This window comes from Nilaparvata lugens, chromosome 4 (genome assembly GCF_014356525.2).
Source record: "Nilaparvata lugens isolate BPH chromosome 4, ASM1435652v1, whole genome shotgun sequence".
Classification (NCBI taxonomy): Eukaryota; Metazoa; Arthropoda; class Insecta; order Hemiptera; family Delphacidae; genus Nilaparvata; species Nilaparvata lugens.
In genome coordinates this window covers 48,675,761-48,699,247 of record NC_052507.1, presented here as the reverse complement: position 1 = coordinate 48,699,247, position 23,487 = coordinate 48,675,761, and the positions used below count along the sequence as shown (strand labels likewise).

The 23,487-nt window shown below is 36.1% G+C and overlaps 1 protein-coding gene across 1 annotated transcript in view; it reads right to left on the bottom strand.

The window, feature by feature from the left end:
• LOC111057911 (nephrin) overlaps positions 1 to 23,357 on the bottom strand; it is a 383,192-nt gene extending 359,835 nt beyond the window's left edge. The window contains exon 1 of the mRNA XM_039425733.1: positions 23,148 to 23,357. Coding sequence (XP_039281667.1) covers positions 23,148 to 23,277 — 130 coding nt within the window. The 5' untranslated portion in view covers positions 23,278 to 23,357. The remainder of the gene's footprint in view (positions 1 to 23,147) is intronic.
• Between the last annotated feature and the right edge of the window lie 130 nt (positions 23,358 to 23,487).

The window sequence follows — 23,487 nt, the reverse complement described above, 5'->3', positions numbered from 1 at the left end:
TCTATCATTGATATAGCATAGAATAATTTCCATTGTACCCACTCCTGAGGTCATTGAGGTTGACGTTGAGATTTCATTCAGAAATGAATGTCCAAATAAGTTCCAAATTTCTCTTACTATGATTTTGTTTTCATTGTTTTATTGTTATTGACAGAATTTTCTTGAAATAACGCGGTTTTCCAATCATGAAGCCTCTTCAAATAACTGAAGTAATCTCTGATATTGACTTTCAAATAATAATTTGTCATAGCGATAATAGAATATGATAAAAATTGTTCGCTGACCAGAGCTGAGACGATTTCTGAAAGAATTTGTCTTTCTGAATCTTCAAGCAGGTCATTTGCATCTTCAATCTCAAGACATGACTTCTGAGGAATTCAAAACAAGACTCTGTGAGATATTGGTGAATCAGCGCGCAAATCCGAGAAGATTTTATTTGGTTGGAAAAATGGAGGAGAAACTGTTAAAACATAAGTCAACTTCACGCAAGAGTGGATGAATGGTCGAAAGGGGTGGGTATGAAATGGATTGGAGAAAGAAATCATGGAGGGCGAGATAAATGCTTTCAAAAAGAATTCCACAGTAATAAATCTTCGACAAACTGCATTGAAATTCCATAAAACTCGGCTTCATCTATTACTTTCGGCCTGGCGAGAAAGCGAACATCCCTCTGACAGAAAAAAGACAATTACTTTTTGTCAATATAAATCAAAATATTTTTTTGGAGTGGAAGCATCCCAGAGGGCATTCTTCTTTTTTCAATAAATACTCATTGAATGACAAAGCTGAAGCAAGCATGAAAACTTTGTTGTCTCTTTTCGCAGCTAATTCGCTTGTAACGGCTCAAATTCAAATCCATTTTATTTAATTTCAGAGACATTGATTTCTATATTTTGTGAAGGAAAACCAAAGAAGCAAGCTCTCAGAAATTTCTGGAATCCTCTCTTATTATTTCATCTACTAACGTTATTAGTTTCTTGAAATGTAACATAATTTGATGGCGTTCGATTACCAAGATTCACCGAGAGAAGAGTGCTTCTTAACCTTCTGCCTCCAAATAGATCCTGCAGAAGAGTCAGATAAACTAGAGTTAGAAAGAATATAGATCAAATAAAATTACGTAGAAAATTTTTTGAATGATTTCTGAAATATTATTCTGAAATGATGAACTCCCCTCGTGTCTTCTAGATGAAACCCAAGCCCATGTGGAAGCTGTGCACATATTAGCTGTTATGAACGGTGTTGGTAACGGTACACAGAAACTTGGCACATAATGCCCACGATGGCTGGGTACACATGAGGTGATAAGACCCTCCTGATCCTATACAATGCAGCTCATGTAACCTAGCGCTAGCTGATGGCACTCATCACCCAACACCACTAAGCAAGCTCTGATAATAATTGAATGATATCAATGGATTGATAGAAAATGGTGCAATAAATCTGATTGAAGCAGTTGACAAACAAGTTATGCACCAGGTAGCCGGTGAATTGTGCTATTCAAAAATGAGGCTTATCAGAAGACACGTGAAATCCATTATTTCATCCATATGGGGCCTATTCGCATGCATAGTAAAGTATTGTGAGAATATAAGTTTAACTTCTTGAAAAAGCTATACGTTTTCTTATATTTGCAACATTTATCGAAACAGCTGATATACAAGCAGTTGAGTGACATCCTTTTCCATGATCCTCAAATGTCATCCATTACAAAAAACAGAGACTGTAATAGATGACGGTTTGTCAACTAAGTTCATTTTCATGACAACTCTCTTTTTTCCAGATCTTGATAAATAGAATCCTCAGAAGAGACTTTTATTCTTATGAGCAGCGAATCTACAACTACACAATAATACGTTCTTGTCATGTCATCTCGTAATCTCTTTGTAATCCACCCTTTTTCATATCATCAACAAAGCGCTGGAATATTCTTCTGGCTTCTTCCAGCATTATTCAAGTACAACCGTGGATTCATTATATTTTTTGAAATTCATTTCAAGTTCAAATTGCACTACAACTTTCAAGTTTGATACTGGGCCTATTTACTGTTTGACTTTTTCCTTTAATTCAAGTTTTTCAAGTTAGTGGTGAATTTTTCGAATGAATTACTTTCAAATCTATCTGAAGCTTACTTCGCCATCTATGTAACTTGCTAGAACTTGTAAAATGAACTAAATCAAGTCGTGTTTTTGATCAACTTTAAAATAAAAATTATCATGGACCCTCGATATGTCTTGAAGCTTTCGCACCACTTTTCTAAACTAGTCAAAATTAGCATGCACATGAGGTTTGGAAATTTGTATTATTCCGATATAAGATTGGTGGTGAATAAGGCTTTGATATAAGAAAAGGAATGAAACAATGAAGAACATAATATAGAGTTCTCTTTTCTAACTCCAATTTGAAATAATTTCCAGATAATTAGTATCACACAAGTTCAGTAACTTGAGCGGCCAATTATGCAACTACTAGAAATTACTCCAAAATTAATGTGTTTTTCAATATAATGAAATCAATATTCATGAAACTTTGAAACAAGTCCACAGTATAATAGGAGAATGAATAAATGATGGAGCAGATTCACAAAGAAAGGAAGATTAATTAAAACTTGGTCAAAATATTAGAGAAGATGATCCAAGTGGGAAATATATTCATTGTTTTCTATATTCTTACAGTCACTATATTGTGATCAAGCAATCAAATAACATTAGGAAGAAGTGAGTTAGTCAGATGACAGTTACAACTGAAATTCAATAAAGCTCTCCTCAGTGAGTGGAAATTGCAGGAGAGAGAGAGAAATAATAAGACACCTGTTCCTTGTCACTTGGAAATGTATTGACAGAAACATTTCACAAATTACTTATACCGCTGTATTCCTTGTTTTCGTTCAAGTGAGACAATTCTTTTCTATGTCAATCACATTATATTGATTTCACTCTTTCTAAAACTCACATTGACGTTGAAGGGAAACTGGAATTATCTTAACTCGAGAGTGAAATATTGAAACTCATGCAAAACTTTCCACATCCTACTGAAAACTCAACTGAATGTGAGTGAAAACGATATATTTGAGTGAACAAACAACGAGATGTACAATAATGTGACGCTGATCACTTTCACTTTCAAATCAATTCAATATGATATCAATCCAATTGAGAACAATAAAAATGAGCGAACAGTTCGCTCCACAACTCCCCTTCCATGATAACATTCTCTTATATCATGATTGAAATATGGGTGATCAATCTCCTTTGAACTCAGAAACGCTAAGCCCTTCGAAGTGAAATTCTGACCTGTTCATTACACAGACGATAATTATCCGACTGTTATAGGATACATTGAGCAGCACAATACAGGAATCACTGGTTATGTTTGTAGGCGAAGAACATTGCCGTCCTTTGCACGTTGAAGTGGGGCTTCGCAGCAGTGGCGAGAATAACTTTGAACAGTCAGCATTGCTTTTATAGAGAGCATCAATGTTTCAGATCCAACTACTGCTGACGGTATGGAATGAATCTCACTGTTGTAGAATGAGCAACAACAATGACCGCCTCGGAATCAGTGAGAACAGTGATGGTGGACGCTCCACATTTAATCCCTATTTCCTTCGTTGCCCTGGGCAACAACAAATAAATTATAGTGGAGTGGCTGAAGATACTCATCAGTGTACATTGTACAAGGAATGATCATCAATATCATCGTTTCAATAATAATTCTATCCATGACTTTTCTCTTCTATGTTCTATCACCTCTTGATCATGATCATCTCCTCCTCTTGTTATTTTGCTTTCTTATTCATTCATTTTTTTCAATTCTATTCATTTTTTATTTTCACAAAACAAATCATATACCTATCAGTTATACAAAATAACTAATAACAATAATAGTTATACAAAATAACTAATAACAATAATAGTTATACAAAAACAAATCAAGGAAATATATTTCCCCACTTAGACTATAAATCCGTGTGTGGGGAAAGAATTCCTATTTAGAAAAGCCTTAAGAAATACAAGATAATCAAAATCATTTCTTGAATAACTTATAAATTTTACTATTTTTTAAACATAAAAAATAATCTTCAATTAAACAATAACTTTAAATGTAGAAAATAGAATAAGTTTAATCTATCACTAATATTGGTTGGTGCTATAAGGTCGAAAGAGTCAATAGAGCGCTGCATCGAAAACAAAAAACCAAACACAAGCAAGAAGAGAGAAAAAAGAAAAAATAACGAAGCACCGGGAAACTAATGGCTAATAAACAAAATGAAAAATGGAATATCTGTAGACGAATATCTAAGACGAAACCTAGGTGTAAGGTGAATTCACAAGGGCCTCCGAAGCATCCCTGCCAATGTTGAATAGCCATTGGACTATTTTTCTTTTATAAAAAGATACACTGCGCCCCTCAGCCTCCTGGATTGATGTAGGCAATCATATATTTATTTACCTGTTCTCCTTCTCCTTTTATCATCTTCTTACTTTTTCCATTTTATCCTGCGTCTATCTCACCAATAACCAATATCTTTTCATAACGAAGTCAATAAATTCAATGATTATTGTGATCCTTCTCAATCAATATACTTGTCATCTGGTGATTTCCAGTCCTCTCTACTCTCTTCTTGCTAAGTTTTTCCTTTTTCAACTATATTCTCCGTTGCCCCGTGTTATACATCCCCACATTTAGTTGTAATCTCTTTTGCAAAATGATTAAGTATTGTGAAACCTTTGTTCTTCCCAATTCCTCTTGGTCCTGTCCTTACCTTCTCTTCACTCTCCCCTGCAGATTCTTCCTTCTCTTAATTCTGCACCAATATTTTCAGTTGCTTCATACGTTTACTTCTTGCCTCTTCTTATCGTCACTTCTCATTTTTTCCCATCCTCATCACTACCACCCTCTTTAAACGGTTGCCTTCTATTATTGCTAAATTTTCTCCGTTCCATACAAGTCTGGACTCTCCAGCTTCTGTTATCCTTGTAGTGGACTCTCAAGTCATCTCATTTCTTCCTCTTCACTCGCTGTTTTCTTCCTGAGAAAGTTGACGATGTCTTCCCTCACCACTATTCAACGTTCACTTTCTAGAATCTCTTTTCCCCCAAACTGTCCATTCTATTTCATTTCGCTGATTCAAACAGAGAGAGCAAATCTCTTATCTCTTGAAATGATCAACTCTCTCAGTTTACGGCTCCCTCATTTGAACAAAGATAATGAATCCCTTCAACCTGTTCTTCAAAGTTTACCCTTTCGAAATTATTGCTCTTCTTTACTCTCTTGGGATCATATTTTCTCTTTTTCACAGTGAGAGTAAGTTTCCACTCTCTCCACTTTAATATTCACTCTCTCAGTCCTCTCAGTCTTTCCATCTAGACCTACCACTCATCTCCTTCCCTATCCTCACGATCCACTCTTCTTCTGTTGACGAAGTTCAGCGAGTAAGTTCTTTGCTTTCTCCTCTCTAGTGCTGACAATAATTATTATATGGCAGGCTTGCCCACTTCAAACGAGAGCAAAAGTACGGAACAGCTTTCACTGTCACAAACTCTTCCTCTATCTACTTTCATAATTCTCACTTCTTTCTTCGTTCAACTGCTTCTCAAATATATCAGTTTTACCACTGAAATTGCAGAATATCCTGAAGTCATTTGACACACATTTGAAAATCTCAAGACAATCTTCTTGTCGAAATGTATAATTCAGAAAAGGATTGATAGTTTTCAAGGTAATCCACCGCTGAAATTCTGACCAAAAATACAAATCCCATCGAGCCAAGATGAGAATGTAGAGAGAATCTGAGCAAAGTTGAGAACATTGTTTGAGTTTCTTTGCTCAGTGCTCATCCACTCTCTACTCCAAAAAAAAACATTTTTTCATTATTCCATTATCTCATTACCTGTAAGATGCATTCGGTTAAGCATCGTTGGAATAACAACTTGCATTATCTGTTATGCAACTTAGAGTGCAAAGTTCCTGCTCTAAAATGCAAATGCTCGAGTGTTTACTCATAAAAAATAGAATAACTGAACATCTTGATGCGATATTCAGGGTATAAAGTCTTTTCAATAAATTTCTTTTTATCTCCCTCATGTGTTTTATTCCTTCTAAAACACAGGTACATCATCATCCATTTTTGAAAGTATCTGATTACACTTGACTTGTTATCCGTTACCTATAAATTGATGTAGTTCAAGACTCTTCAATTCTTTCACCTTTTGGCTGCTGTTTGTAACTCTATTGACTATTGTAATACGTATCAAGGCTATTTTTCACCTCCGATATTGTTCATCACAAAATCTTCTACAAATGTACAGTATACAGTACTTATGCACGTTATTTGCTGAATCTAGGTCAAGTCTCTCCAATTCTTCCTTTTTCAACTATTGGTTACCACTACATTTCTATAACATAATGTTTATCTCATCACATACTTCACATCACTTGTTTGTTTCTCAAATCCACTATTAACAAGTATGCCTACTCGTATATTATAAAGTACTGATATAATTTGTTATCGATAATATGGGTCAGCATTATGCAGTCCATCCAACTATCAGCAATATTGTTTCTTACAGTATGTCTGTATCATAATAAAATTTATCATTAAATATATTCCAAATCCACTTGTGATACTGTCCCATATCTGTCATTCACTTCCTTGGCAAGGTTGTGTGGCAAAGAGGACCTAGTGTCCTTACTCCGCTTCAAAGGAAAGCAGTTCTATTCTTTACTGGTTCTCATTTCATTCAATTTCTGTCAATTTCCTCTCACTTCAATGGTTCATTCACCGTTCTGTACGTAAATAGAATACATGAGAAACTTCTTCAATAATCAACACAACTAGACATTTCATCTTTTACAATACCAATCCAAGTGGTACACACGAACATGTTTCAATTCAGAACCGAACTGCATTCCCATAAACATCCTCTTCACAAACCAACGAAGATTTGAACATGTTCTACAGTGAATACTTGTTGATCCAGGTTCGAGACAAGTAGAAGAATTCAAATGTTTCCCGAGCAGCAGCGTGTGTGTGCTCTGTGGGACGCCTCACGCATCCTCTGCTCTGCTCTGCCAACACACACCACTTCAGTGGCCCTACCACCGCCTTTGCTATTCATGTAACTTTTGGTCGGGATATAAAGCAGGGATGTACCTCTTGCGGGTGGGTGAAAGATCCTAGACAGGTTTGGACAGTGTGTTTGTGCAGTATATGTTTAGCATAGCTTGCAAGGAGAAGGTTGTATGAGGTTGAGGCCCTAGGAAACCGAAGAGCACGGGAGTGGACTTTCTAAAGAGAGTCGAGAGAACAACCTCAACCTCTCTTACTGTCAGATATGCTTTCTACCTCTCCTATCCTAGCTGCTGTGTTTAGTGCCTTGCTATTGATCCGTCCACCCTTGCTCTTGTGAGGAGGTGCCCTGCTTAGACCCTTTCACCCCCCTTACACCTCTCGCCATCCATCCACTACCTATTATCACAAATTTCCTCTCCCTCATCATCCTCTTTTCAACCATGTTTACCTCACCAACACAACTTATTGTTTTCTTATTACAACCAAAACAACGCCGACTAAATTAAATTTTCGTCGGTTATTTGCCGCAGTGAATTCAGGATTCCAGACTCTCTGTTCGACCAACAAAATGGATATTGTCATTCCCAGATGAATAAGAACGTTCTTAACAGAAGTTCCTACTGATTTAAACCTCGTTGATAGTGTTGAATAATCTTATAGTCTACGAAAAATTGATTGGAAATAATCTGTTTATTTCTTATGTAAGGGATTTTGGCATGGTCTATTCGATTATCACATCACATCCTCTAATTTCAACACTAACAATACACTAATCATTTGATCAGCCAAAGTAAAATCCGAGGAATAGTATGAACTCTGATGAAGCCAATACAATCAACAATATGTTCTATTCAGTTTATCATACATATACAAATAATGTATCAATTCAAACATTCAAACAGGTACATTAAAGTATATTCTGTGTTATAGAAAAATATAACAAGCACATATTATAACATGACAAACACAAAATAATTCCATTGTATCACCAAAGTGTTATGAATATGAGTTCTCATCTTTCTAAAAAATCTTTAGATCCAGCGTAGAAGTTCATAATATACACAATGATCTTTACAAGATTGTCCCTACCATACTATTTTCAAGTAGAGTGGAAGGCGTTCTTGGCTAGAGCATTGTCACAGCTTCACTAAAACCATTGAAAAAATTGAATGACTCTATTTGCCAGCCTTAAATCGCTCCTCTTCCCACCTCATCTCCCTACGTCACCCTTCCTTTCACCACAAGTCATCTATCTATTCCCTACAAAGTTGATGACTCGAAACCCATCGACATCCCACTGGTGCGCGAAACGTACAAACCAACCCAACAACCCTTAACAGCCAATCATCCCCAAAACCATTTCGTCAGACCTCATTCCCACGCAATTTTCGGCGACGCTCTCTATTGCTGGAACTATCTTCTATTACTAATGTATCGCCACTCATGATATATCTAATTTATTTTTATTTATTTATTTATTTAACAATATCTCTTTGGAGACAACAGGTCGAAACCCACAACTGCATCCTTAACTGAAATCATAATAATGTCAAAATACTATAAATTATAATATTATCATGAAAATTCTCATGCATAATTATTTATATAAATAAACTATAATATTAAAATAATAATAAAGTAATTAAACTATTATACTATTGAACTAATAAGATGAAGTGATGATGCAAATTAATGATGCTGATGAGTGCATAAGTATCAAATTGTATAATTAAACCATCATATTATGAAAGTGATAATAAAGTGATCAAACCAAAACTTACTATTAAAGAAATATGAAAAAGAAAAGCATTACTCAGAATGTCTCAAATAATTGCTGATTTGAAAGCAATTTAATTAAATTAGATGATTTGGAAAACTTCAGGCTAATATCCAACTTGAATGCATCTGCAAAGTATTTGAGTATGTTCTGTTTCTGAATATTTTCAATTATTTTGAAATATTATAACGGAAAGTCAGCATGGTTTCCTTAAAAGACGAATTGTCTAACTATATTTCAAGTCACCTTGATAAATGCATACGTGTAGATGCAATTTACCAACTATGAAAACATAAAATTCATCTTTGAAACACTGATTTAACCTATCTTTTTTCTATTCAACATTTTTCTGATGGATATTACTACCAAATGATTCAGAAAATTCATCTTTGAAACACTGATTTAACCTATCTTTTTTCTATTCAACATTTTTCTGATGGATATTACTACCAAATGATTCAGAAGAATATGTTTTTGGAATAATAAATGCTGCATGACTAAGCACATAGGAAGTCAGTATTGAGATGTGAATGAAAATATTGATTGTCAGATAAATTTCATGATTCACCAAGTAAAGTCAAGTGTGACATGAGATACATTGACTTTTTTGCGGTACGAAGTTCGCCGGGTGAACTAGTAAATAGATAAACAATATTTCCGAACAAAACAGTTTCAAATGGCAGAGTCACGTCTCCTAAAGATCATATTACAGAAGATTACATTCACTCTCCATGGGAGAGTGGATATAATTATATTCATAATAATAGAAATTAATAAAAATATAATATTTTTGTTATATAATTATATTCACTCTCCATTATCAAATTCAAGATTACAAAGAATGTAAAAAGTACATAGTGACTAGATCGATCCTATCCCATAATAATTATGATATTGAGAACTCTAAAGTTTATGATTGAGGAAATGAAGATCTTGGATAGATCATACTTTTTACTCCGAAATGATTTCAATAAAGATATCTCTATTCGATCAGTAAACGCCCATACACTGCACTCACAAAAATAAGGTGTTGCAATAATTGAAGATTAGGTGAATACTCTTGCTCCGTTGTAACAATACAGAAAAGAGAATAGAAATGTTCATCCATCAGCAAAACCAAAAGCTGGTTCCTGTGACGTCAATCATTCTAATTGATAGGGTATGGACAGATCCTTCCTTTCTCCTAACGGAGACAATTCATTTTAAATAATAAATTATTATTGAAATCTTTGATAGCGTTAAATGCACAAACTTTAGTCATTCTCTAGCAAAATCAATGAAGACTTGAATTACACATTTTTTACTTATTCATTTGCAAGTCTTTTTATCTCCAATATTCATTATATTCTATTCATGAATGTCACCATATAACATACTCAAATATCATTTTTTATTTATATCATTGATTTCTTCAGCATAACATTCTTCCTCTATGCATTCCTCCGTTGAACTGTAGTCTATTCTATATATTCTATAATAACGCATTCCGCTCCATAACGAAAATGTTGGTAACTGTACTACAATCTCTTATAAGAGAGTATAAATATATATATATATATATATATATATATATATATATATATATATTGTAGTATATATACTGTATATTTCTATGTACAATGTACAGAATACTCTACAACTATAATATTCACGAGCACTAGCTAGTATTAGCAAGCACTCTTCTATGTCACAGTGATCACATATTCATGTCATGCTTTCAAGAAGAATATCGTGTCACTTAGAATAATTCAAAATGGCATTATAGTGCACAGAGGAATGAACTCTGTTCCATGTACAGTAGGTCAGACTGAGCGCTATAGGGGGATAATATCTCTTCCACAATATATAACATAGTCTCATTCACTTTTTCAACGTTATTATACAAGTGAAGCAATCTCTAGTACTTGACAAAGTCTCAGCCGCTTTTTTCTCGTCAGCATCTGTAGGACAAGATACTCCAACTGAACCATTCCTAGAATGACTATTGTGCAGTATTTATCCTCAATAATATTATTTTTCATCATTAATGCAGCAGTGAGTATGAAGCCTTAGAGTGAAAAAAGTAGCACAAAACTTGTCGATACAGGGATGCGCTAACGAGGACACCCACAAGCGCTCGCACAAACGCGGGCAAGTTTTTGTGTACACTTTTCACACGTATAAAACCGACACTGCGACATGGTAGGCTGCTTATCAGACTTTGAAGTTTTTTTTGTCAACTGCTAATTAAAAGCGTCTTTCATGCGAACATTGAACCAGCCATCACCTCTCAGTACTGCCAGCCTTTTTCTCTCCATCATGTCCTTATCATCTAGGCCTGTGTCTCTGTTGAGAACCCTACACTCTTTTACACGAGGACAGAAATGACGTGCATTACACCTTCAACGACCTCAATAGGGGGATTATAGGATAGATCACTTATGAATAGTGATGAGTAGAATGTGTAGCTACAGTAAGATAGGTATAATATTGAATATTGAATATAGTTACGAGTACATTAAAAATATTGTGAGAAAGTTCGAATTTAGCGATCAACTATTCTGGAAGCACTTCATATAATCCGTTTCCAGATTCATATCAATATTCGATCTGAATCAGCAAGAGTAACTATTTTTGTATTCTGTGTCCTAGATTCAAAATATCAAGATATAAGGGAGCAATTGAATGATTTCATTGGTGAGAATTTCTGGCCAAATTCATTACAAGACATTAATAATTTTCGATTTTCGGAAATAATTTCAACATAAATTTTCTCAATGATAGGTGAAATCAGCATTTAAAACGAATACGTTGTCTTATTGTTGGAATGATTTTTCCAATACAGAATCTAGGAATCACAGCTGAAAAAGTGCTGCAAATATTAGTCCACATGATTGCATAAAACTCATGTTATGCTTTACGAGTAGCCTTTTAGTAGTCTATACTGACAATGGTAATAATAGCTGAGCTTTTGGAATAGCATTTATTACTTGAATGAGTGATAGTAACAGGAATATTCCTGAAACAAAAAGAATATTACAATACGGAACTCAAGTTCCCCATCCAGAACACATATCATCATAACCTTCTTTGCTTCTTGATACATAGAGTCTCTAGGGTTCCAAGAAGAATTATTTTGACTGATATGTAAAATGTGTCTGAGAAGAGAAACTCAAGTTAGTATGAGACGTCGAAACTAACAAAACTTCTAAGAGAGGAATGAGTGGAGAGGAATCGGTGGAGAGAAGAATAACGAAGAGAAATGATGAGGTAAGGTCAAAGGCAAGTTGAAGGTTTTCAAGAAGAGATATAACATTCCATGGCAGTTGCGAGACTATGGCGAAGTATTCCAGTCAGCGTCGAGGGGATTAGAGTGCGATAGAGCTTTAGATAATTATAACCTGGATGGGGCTCTAAAAAGGAAAGTTTTCCTTTCATGACAAGAGAACTGCTTCAAGTTCTACAAAATATTCAGTTTGTAAGAAAAGTGATAGTATGCCTTCAAAGAAATGTCTATCTGAAGAATTCATTAATATCAGTTGGAAATCGAACACATACCAAAATATATCATTCAATGGTTATAAACAAAATTACTGGTTGAGTTATAAGTTCACTCAATAAAACAAAACAGCTTCAATTAAAAAACATGCTTTTTTATAATGTGGTGTTCATTTCTAATTGAACAGAAATCATTGGAAATGTTTGATAATAGATTTGTCTTTTCATGTATGACGGTAATAATATTTATATTGAATAATAATTTCAAAAACATCATAATATCATTCTTCAATTTCAATAGCATTATTGGTTGCGAAGAATCACGATGAAGAGCCACATTATATCAAACGAGACTTGAAAGTAAACATCTGTCAGAAATCACATTCAATTTCAAATGAAAAAGTAGTTCTTTATACTGTCTTGTTCCATAAATATTATCTCGATAACTTCCTACTCTTGATTTAAGTTCGTTCGTCTAGAAGGTAACTTCAATCAAACACTTATCATTTTAACGAAAAACATAATCAACTTGCTTCAAGAGTGAGAAAACCCCAAAAAATCCTCATTCAATCTGTGTAGACACGATTCGTGTACAAATCACAAGTCTCGGCCGCAACAAAATCAGTTGGCAGCAAGCTGTGTTGCTTAGTGTGCAGCAGCCGGCTGCGAGGCAGAGGCAGTAAACTTCAGCTTCCAGCTCACACCTGCGACTTGCTACAGCTCAACAGACTCGGCTTTGGATTGGACAAAATTACTCGGCTCCTAGTTTATTGTGCAAGCAAAGAGACGCTGGAGAAAGTAGATCGCAAATTAATTTCGCTGTACGCTATTTAGTCTTTTCGCATTCCGTCTCTCCCTGGAGTAATAAAAGAATTTCGGGCTTTCAAATTGAAACGGTCTCTCATGACGGAACCTTCAGCTTACTTCTCTCAATTGAATTGCGCTCACTTCTCTCTGATTTGTTTCTCTCTTCCTCAATTCCTCCTCTTTTCCTCTCTCTCCATTTCCCTCTTCCCAATTCTTCCACAACTCATTCACTTTCTCTGCTCGAACAAATATGCTGTAGTTCCTCGGACAGCATACGTTAAAACTTCTAACCTAACCATTACTCCTACACATTGGGAGAAAAACTAGTCAACATTCCACCACTATCCTTCTTCTCGTTCTTCTTCTCGTTCCCATACTCTATACTCCTCTCAGTTTTTTCCTCCTCCTCATTTTCCCAATCATCCCAATCCTTATATTTTAATCTCACTTTCTTTATCTCCTCAATCACTATATTATTTCTGCTTCTCAATCGTCCTATCAACTCAATATCCTTCAGTTTTCTTCAAATATCCATCATTAACTTCTCTCGAATTTCTATCCACTCCGCTTCCTCTTATTCAGTCTGTCACCTCTTTTCTGGTTTTTAACTCTTCTATATTCCCCTTTTTGTTCTGATGCATCTTTATTCATCCTTATTTATCACTTTACTTTATCAATTTGAATTGAATCATTTCATTGCCTCGATCCATCCAATCATATTCTCTCCCTTCTGTGACAATCTTTTACTACAACACTACATCATTCGCTGTCAACATCTTTGTTCCTAAATTTTGCTTTCTCTATATAGCTCAATCTTTCTCTCTGACACACTTTCTCTCTTCCTCTTGCAGCGGCAAGCTACAAGATCTGTGTTTTAATTTAATCGCGACATTCTCTTCATTCAGTCATTGAAGGTGCGAAATAAGGACAGACGAACCCTAAGAGAGGGCTGATGAAAGTCTGGAGTAATTATCGACCCTGTTGAGAGCAAATCTCAATTTATACTCCGGCTTCCAGAGAGAACCTCTCACCAAAGCATTCAAAACAAAATAATACTGAAAAGAAATCTATAATGTACTTTCATGCTCACGAAGCCATCATCCACTTCATTTGTTGAATTCAAGGAAAAGCCTTTTAATTATCTCTCATGAAATTACTATTTTCCCCAATATGAGATGCTTGAAATTCAACAGCTGATCGAGAACAAAAACAACGCACCCGTATTAACTTAATTATTACCTGAAAGTTCGAAACTGATTCAAGAGAGGCGCTTTCTACCCATCATCTAGAATTTCCAACTTTATTGTGAGAAAATACATGAAAAAATAATTGTGTTATCTCTCCACTATCAATTCGAACCTTATCTCACCATAGAGATTTAGATAGTCAATAATTGATGATAAGTTGAGGGAGTCTCTCTTATCCAATATACTCTCAGGGTACGAGCAGAACGGTCAACAAATAGATTTCAACTCGCTATGAAACTTCTATATCTATATCAATCTAATATGTGTGTATATGAAATCTTTCTATCATTGCACAGCTGTTCATTGACTTCGATCTTCACCGCGACCTGATCGTTTTGCTCGCACCTTTGGGTTAAATAATTCAATAGCATTTACAAACATGATTCGATTGGCACAATTCAAATTGAATTGGAATCAGAATGACCAAATATTAACAACACACATCGATAACATTATTCCACAGTATTACTGATTCAATTGAAAGAAGGGAAACTAGAGCCTTCCATAATCATGTTGTTATCTTAGAACTATAATGATCCTCTATTATTCCAGGCAAATACTATTAATCAGAAGGATTCATGAAGTTTGTCAAAAGTATCGGTACCTGACGAATTAATTTCCAATGGAATAACTCGAGGAACAACTACAGACGTTGTCTTATACTACCTTCCACTACAGGCGTCAGCTATATTCATCCACAATAATAAATTATTCTTTATCATTTCTAATACTATGAGATATCTACACTGGTCTGGAGTAAGCATTATTCTATACAAAACCTTTCTGTACAGAAGCTGATTCTGCTAGCTCAGAATTATCCGATATTACGAGCTTAGGCTGATATTTGGAGAGCACATACAGAGAGAACAATGCCGCATCAAAAATTCATCATCAGGAAGGAGAGAGACGATTGAAGGTATTTTGCAGTGAGGCGTGAAGGGTTACAATGCATGAAGGGCGCTAATGCCAACAATGCTAGCAAGCAAAGCAAGACGAACGAAGCTCAGCTCAAACTTTAATAAGGTGGCAAACAGCTGACATCCTAAAGCACGTAAAGTAGGAGGAGGTGTTAAAGAAGGGAGATGGCATGGAAGAGGCGGTTGAGAAGGAGGTGGATGAACAGGAGGAGCCAGAAGAAAAGAAAGAAGCGAGATAGAATAAGGTAAAGGGAGAGAAAGGGATGAATGAGCAGGATGAAATGAAATAGAGTGAGTAGAGAAAGGAGAAGAAGAGATCAATGTAGATGGAGAAGTGAGAAAAGAATTTGAGGTGATTGGGGGTCTAAGGAGGAATAGGTGAAGAGAGGAAAGATGCTGAGGAGAATGGAAGAAAGGAACAAGAAGAAGAATTAGAGGAGGTCGAAGGAGAAGAAAAAGAAAGAGAGAAAAGGCATAAGGAGGAGAACAAAGAGAAAGTAAGAGAATGATGATAGTAGAGAAAGTAGGAGTAGGAGGGTGGATAGGAGGAGAAGGAGGAGGAGGAGGATGATGAGTGGTAATAGGGGAAGAAGAAGAAATAAAGAAAGCTGATATTTTGAAAAGGAAAAATAGAGAAAGAGGAGTAGAAAAGGTCGGTGAGAGGAAAAGTTACAAAAAGCTGAAGATGGGAAGAAAAAGGAGGAGAAAGAGGAGGTGAAGGAGAAGGATGAGGAAGAGGATGAAAAAGAGGAGGAACGAGGAGGATGATGAGAAGAGGATGTACAAGAAGGAGGAATCACAAAGCACGGTGACAACATGACAATGCTTACCGAACATGATAATGGGACGAGGAGGCAAGTGGTTCAAGTGCCAAGCTAAACAGGGTGTGAAAGAAGAATTTCACGAGTAGGAAGAAGGGGAGCTCATGGTGTAAGAGGAGAAGGAGTAGCAGGAGGTGGATGAGGAGGAGGAGGTGGAAGAGAAAGAGAAAGAGAGGAGGCATAAATATTTGAGATGGAATGGTACGTGGATTAGCCGACGCTATTAGAGTGGAATACATGTTGCAGGTTATAATTTGTAGCCAAGCAATCTGACAGCAGTGTTATCCGGCCCGTACAGCATACACGTATTTGCTAAAGCGGACTGCGAATAAATCTTTCGGCCGCCGTTGCTGTTCTCTGGTGGAGAATTCGGACAACAGAGACCAAACGCGCGCCGCTAACTCTGTGTTCATCAACGCTCGTCTCCCTTGTAAGAGGAGCGAACGATTTATGGATAAGTAAATCACTGTCGAACGCCAGAGGAGTAGTAGGTTGAAGAATAATGTGCTGCTAAAATTGGAAGAACATCCAACACATATGTGAAGTGTGGCGCACAATCGAAATAATTATTGTATCATGTTGCTGCTAAGTCCGATAGATCCAAGTATTCATTCTTATAATACAAAGTTCTTCACTTTCCAGTTTTGTGTGTTATCACAATTGGATTGAACAATCCGGAAGTCCAAATGATTCATAGGAGAATTATCTTGCGAAGAATGTGAGACAGCTGGGCAACCATATTTATTGGCATACTATTATGATTGACATTGTTGAGATAATTATTGATAGGACTAAAATTATTGTCAGTATTTGTTAGACAATATATTGAATTTTTAATTCATCGTGTATTTCCAATCAATCCAACCAACCTCATTCAGGTGAGAATGAGGTCAAATTATTCGAATTTAATCAGGTTAAATCCGATCAATATGACTAAAGCCGTGTCCACACTGACCAAATGTTCGACATACATGTTTGGCAAACATGTTTGTTAAGACGCTCAGGGAGAAACATTTTAGAAGGTTTGGACAATCAACAGTGAATTACTGTTTCTCCAAACATTTTTAGTGTTTGCTGTAAAACATAAAACCTGTTCTCCCCACTTATTAAACCTGTTCTCCCCAAATATTTTGTTTGGTGACGCGTCCACACTGGGCACGGGCAAACATTGTTCGGCAAACAAAGTAAAATTTTCCCAAACTGTTTCAACAAACATGTTTGTCAAACATGGAAATGTTCAGTGTGGATACGGCTCAACATGATTTAAACTAAATCTCTGTTTTTTCCACTATTGAACAATAACTATGATTCTGAACTTACAGTCATCAGCTATATAGAAACCGAGATTATTAGTTCGGCACTGGCAGAGCAAATAGATCTCTGTTATCAATCATCATTTGGGGATTATATTTGCTGATCCAATTATCAGGTGTTGAACGTTCCCCGTATGTAATCAATCATCATTAGTGATGATTGGAATCGAATTGAGATCTGGATAGAGCATCGACAGATTGTCATCGACTGATTGTCACTGGTTATTTTCTCATCCAGCTCAACATCTTGGAATAATTCCCTCTTATTCTTCAAACACGATAGTAAATGTAGTTTAGACATTTCCATGCAAATTCATTATTTCCAAGAATTTCTCATACCAAGAATACAGTCAGCAGAGATGAGATTCATTAGACAAGTGAAAGGATGCACAAGAGAGGATCGGATTCGAAATGAGAAAAGAAGAGAATGTGATGTTCAACCAGTGTTGTTTGATAAAAACACATAAAAATAAGTGTTCAGATCAATGCTTTAAGACCGTTTCCCAATGAATACCCTCCTCCACAAGCCAATAGGCAGAGAAAATATTGGTATACCGTGGAAGAGATGAACGCCGGAGTCGGCTTGAGAAGCCAAAATCATGACGACGATGATGCTGATGACGCAGTACAATAATATTGATTATATCACAACTAGTCTACATTGTAATTCAGATACAGTCTATTTTTTGACCGAGCGAAGTGAGGTCTGAGATCCAAGTCGACGGTTTAGCATTTCTCTTAATGTATGAATGTTTAAATGTTTAAATGTTTGAATGTTTAAATGTTTGAATGTTTAAATGTTTAAATGTTTAAATGTTTAAATGTTTAAATGTTTAAATGTTTAAATGTTTAAATGTTTAAATGTTTAAATGTTTAATGTTTAAATGTTTAATGTTTAATGTTTAAATGTTTAAATGTTTAAATGTTTAAATGTTTAAATGTTTAAATGTTTAAATGTTTAAATGTTTAAATGTTTAAATGTTTAAATGTTTAATGTTTAAATGTTTAAATGTTTAAATTTTAAATGTTTAAATGTTTAAATGTTTAAATGTTTAAATGTTTAAATGTTTAATGTTTATATGTTGCGCATTTACAGCGAAACGCGGTAATAGATTTTATGAAATTTGACCCAGTAGGTGGCTCAGTAAGCTGGTCCAGCCTGGCTCAGCATGGCAACAGCATAGCCCACATCTAGGCCAGCACTGGCAAACCACCCTTTCACACACTGGCGCTGGTTGCCATCGGCCTTCATTGGGCCAAAATGTGGATGCGGCATAAAGTAGAAAAGTACGAGTATTCAATACTTTCCTAAATTGTTCATCTATCTTTGTGCGATGGATTCGAAGGATTGCTTTGATATGTCATAACATAATTACCTCATATAACAACTTACGTGTTGATACGTGTGAGTAGAAGGAACTATACTAGGCAGTAAGTTCAAATAGCACTTATCAACTGTGGCCTCAAAAATGATGTCATGTAGTTTCAACCAGTTTATTCCAGAATTAAATTATCAAGTGCGGATTAAACTCAGGTATCCATGTCGAGTAATTCAGAAAACTGAGATGAAGTGAAGGTGCTCAGTTTAAAAAGCAATATTTCAGTGAAGCATGTTGAAGTGAAAATGTGTTATGTAGTAGTCGCGTCTTAGACTGAGCTTAATGGATGAAGTCGGAAGCTGCATTACAAACTTCCCACCAACAAAGTTATCTTATGAAAAGACAGTCATTAGTGGGCTTTAGCTGAGACTTTCAGTGAGGCGTCGTCTCGGGTTTGAGTTTCGAGACAGTTAACCACTCATTGATAATGATAGAGCAGCGAATAACAACCAACCAACAATGGAGTCGAGTTGTCAAGACGTTCAATCTTTGAGCAGGTATTTTACGGCATATTGCTCGGTCGCGTGACGCACTCAAATAATGGACGGCTGCACTCTTCCAATTCGGTAGCTTCTCGGCTCAATTTGGCTTCACATAAATTTGTGGCTCGGATTGAGTGTGTATAAATATGATCTATCGGAATATGAAAAATTATTCTCACTCAGGTGATAGTTCAAAAATTAAAAACAAACTTTTTCTCTAGGAGCACAGGTTGAAGGTTGAACATAAAGATATGTTCAAAAAGTCATTGCGTAAATCAGCAACGTTAATAAAATCAATTAACAGAATAATATAGTTTTCATAAATTTGAAAATTTTCAATTTATTTTTATGGAAGAAGGCTGATTCAAGCATAACTCATGTAATGAGTTATGAAAGTAGCCGTATAGTATATGAGAAGTAGAATTATTTTAATAACGTTTACCATATTATAGCCTACCGTAGACGGGTAATAGACTATGTAAGGACTTCTTCATTGGTGTTGTATTTTATAAGCGTTGAGACAATAAGGTCGTTATAAATATTTTGTATTGTGAGAGTTGAATGAAGGATTATAGTCTCTGCGAAGAACTTATTTTACTCAAAAACGTGACTTCTCAGTCTTTATTGACTCTTCAAAATAAGTTGAAAACTCTAATTTTAGATTCTATTCTCATTCTGTGCTTTAAGGAATTGATGGTTTTGGCAAGCATAATATTTATAATAAGAAATATCTTCAACGGCACAAATAGAAATTCTGTAGAGAAATCACTGAGTAAAGGGAAAAATACTTTATTCCATTCATCAAATCACCATGGAATGTTTCTCCCACATCAAGCAAATCAAAGATGAAGCCTATAAATGAGAGTCAAATCACTTGTGAATAATCGCGCAGACGCTATGCTCTCATAACCAGCAAAAGAACTTTCCAGTATTGATGTTGAAACGAGCAAAAAAGGAAAGGAACAAGAAAAGATTGTTCCCAAAGCGTAGACAGCAAACGGCGAAGATATCTTTCAATTTGAAAATAGCACCGAGAAGATTGAATTCAGTATCAGTGATCATTTTGCAGCGCTGGGGTGAGAGGCGAGGGCGAGCGACTCTTATCATTATTTCTTTGAGCCAGCGCAAAGAGAAAGCCGAAAATATCGAGAGCAATAGGCTACACCGAGCAGCCAGCAACCAGCAAGCAATAAGCTAGCATGATGAATGGCAGGCTACAATGTTTTTGACTCGTGGCCAAATGGCTGCACAGCACTAAAGAATAAATTGATCATTAGGCTATCAACACACTCCCCACTCCCTAGTTCTGCTTTCTGCCGCCGCGTGCGCTGCTAGTTATCAGTTCATTATCGCCACCAATAATAATATATTTGACAGTACAAACGAGCATGTAATTCAAATTGCGACTGTAATTCCACAGCGCGTCGGTTGTCTTTATGACGGATATATTGCGCTTCATTATTATGGATCATTCCGAATATGTACGGCAAAATGTTGCACGAATAAAACTGACACATTGTAATTAGCACCATAAGCAATATAATTTTGATCACCCTGAATAAAGGGTAACTAACATCATCCCACATTTCAACTTACTTTACAGAAAAGTGATGGATGTAATGTTCAAATGCAATTAAGTACTTGTGTATTATAAATTTTATTGCTATGCATCTCATGAATCATTAGACCTACAAATCGAATGACTTGTGCACGCAACTTTTAATTTTATTGTAGATTGGAAATTATTATAGAATAATCATGAATGATTGATGAAGGCCTAAAATCGTAAAGTAAATAACAAATATTCAGAGGAACTCAATATTGATGCGATGAATCAGATGCGATCACATTCAGGTTGAGTTACTAAATTTTTCACGAAAACCCGTTAGTTAGTTAAAATGTATTACAAATAACAACAAAAAAGAAAAATAATCTGAATTTTTACACAGTTGGGAAGAAGCTTTGACAGACACACACACACACACACACACACACACACACACACACCACACACACACACACACTCATACACAACACAATCATACACTCATATAGCGATATAGTTCATGAGGGAAGCTTGTACGAAAATGGATATCCACAGATTCAAAAAACAAGAATCCTAACGAGTTTTGGGACATCGTAAATAATATTTACTGTCCGATAGTGTTCGCGACAAACACAGTTTAATTTCCTACTAGGTTGGCATGGGGCATGTTATAAATGCTGTTTACGGCGAGGTGGTTTGCATTTTTTCGGTCGCGAATGAAACGTCGGGTCGTGATGGCACAGAATTGTGGCTGAGAGAGTTAGAGGAAAGGGGGAGATCCAGCAACCAGCTGTTACTCCAGAAAAAGGAATACTGGATTTTGCGGTCAGCTGGAGGAATGGGAATGGGGAGAGCATCAGAGAGCACACGGCTGCAGAACAAAGAGGACCGTACCAGAAAAAGAGGGAAACATTGTTTCTTTTGCAGAACGAATAACAGAATCCCTGCCCTCATATTTGCTATTATCGAGGTCTGTAGCCTCCAGGCTCCTAAATCAGTTTCCTATAATGCAGGATGGCATACTATAGAAGAGAGCGAAAAAAGAGTACGGAAGAGAATGAGTGAGAAGAGTGTGGAGGGCACCATTCTGATTTCTGGAATGAAATTTATTGTAATCACTTGCTTGATCGCATACCCTGCTCATCATGTTTGTATCCAGAAGCGGGATCGAGAGTTTTGTACCCTACAAATTGCGTTATATCGCTCATCAGAAAGCTGTGTCGACGACAAAATTGCATTGTTCAATCTGAAGAGAACAATTGAGAATTGACATAATCTGAGAACAAATATTACAAACAATGCGAGGGATGAACTAGACTGTCGGTCTCATATAACGAGAACAATCTATGGAGAAGGAAGTCTACTAGAGATACGAGAGTACTGTTGCATTGCTTTTGTTGCATCTGCATTGGTGCCATACTTCTATAACTATGGATAGAGCTGGAATACTCAACAATTCCATGGAAATAGGTATTGGGCTAATGGAATTTGTAGAGACAGAAACAAAACCTACTCGTGGATAACGTTATGGGAATTGGATTATTGAACAGAATGCACATTTATGTGAATTGCTGATGGTGATGCTCACATAAGCTCCAGGCTGGAAAGAATTATGAAAATGGATAGAAAATCATTGAAAACTGATGAATGCAATTTCTTTGACAAAGATTTGCAGTCATTAACACATCAAAAGCCATCTGGCAGAGTACAATGATTCCTTTTTATTATTGAAGTGATGTTTGTAGTAGCTATATAAATTCTCAATAATTGATACCTCTACTTACTGAAAGTGAGTAGAATGCAATAGTGATAACCAACATAATAAATGATCCATATCTGCATATTGAGTATTTTGTGTAAATTCATGTTTATTGTCTATTTTCAACAAGTCAGATTATTATCTTCACTTCTTTATCCAATATCATTACCATCACATTTATTCACTAATGAATCTTATCTTCTTCTTCCTTTTTAGGGGTTTGGCATTATTGCCTGTTCCAAACCTCTAATCCTCTTGAATCAACCCATCTCTTCCTAGGACGTCCTCGATCTCTTCTTTGAAATGGCTGATACGATAGGGGGCCTGTTAGGGGATCCGACCACCACTCATCCGACCATAACATGCTCCAACTAGTTACTCCTGTTCCTATTAATTCTATCTCTCATAGTAAAGATGTTGAGCTGAGTTCCTACATCTGTATTCCTGTATCAATTTCAAATAATCATCAATAATAATAGCAATAATGGAATTTTCTCGATATACCATTCATAATGCCCTACTGAACAAATTGATGACAATGACTCACCTATGACAGTAAGGTTGACCTTTGAGTTCCTGGTCTGCGCGATCTTGAAGTCGACGCGACACCGATAGACGCCGGCGTCGGTCTCGCGGATGTGATCGACGCCCAGCTCGGCCGGCTGCCGCTCCGGCATGAAGTAGGCGCGGTTGCTGAATACGTGCTCGTCAGACCACCGTTCCGCGTGCTTGAAGTCGCGTTCGCGCGCGTCCACACTGAAAAACAACACACACACACACAATTAGAAAACCAGAATTTGTAATTGAAATATTTCACTCATCTTCACCCTTCCTTCCTTAATCTCTCATATCCTCTACCAGCGGCAGGAGGTAGATTGGTTAGGCTG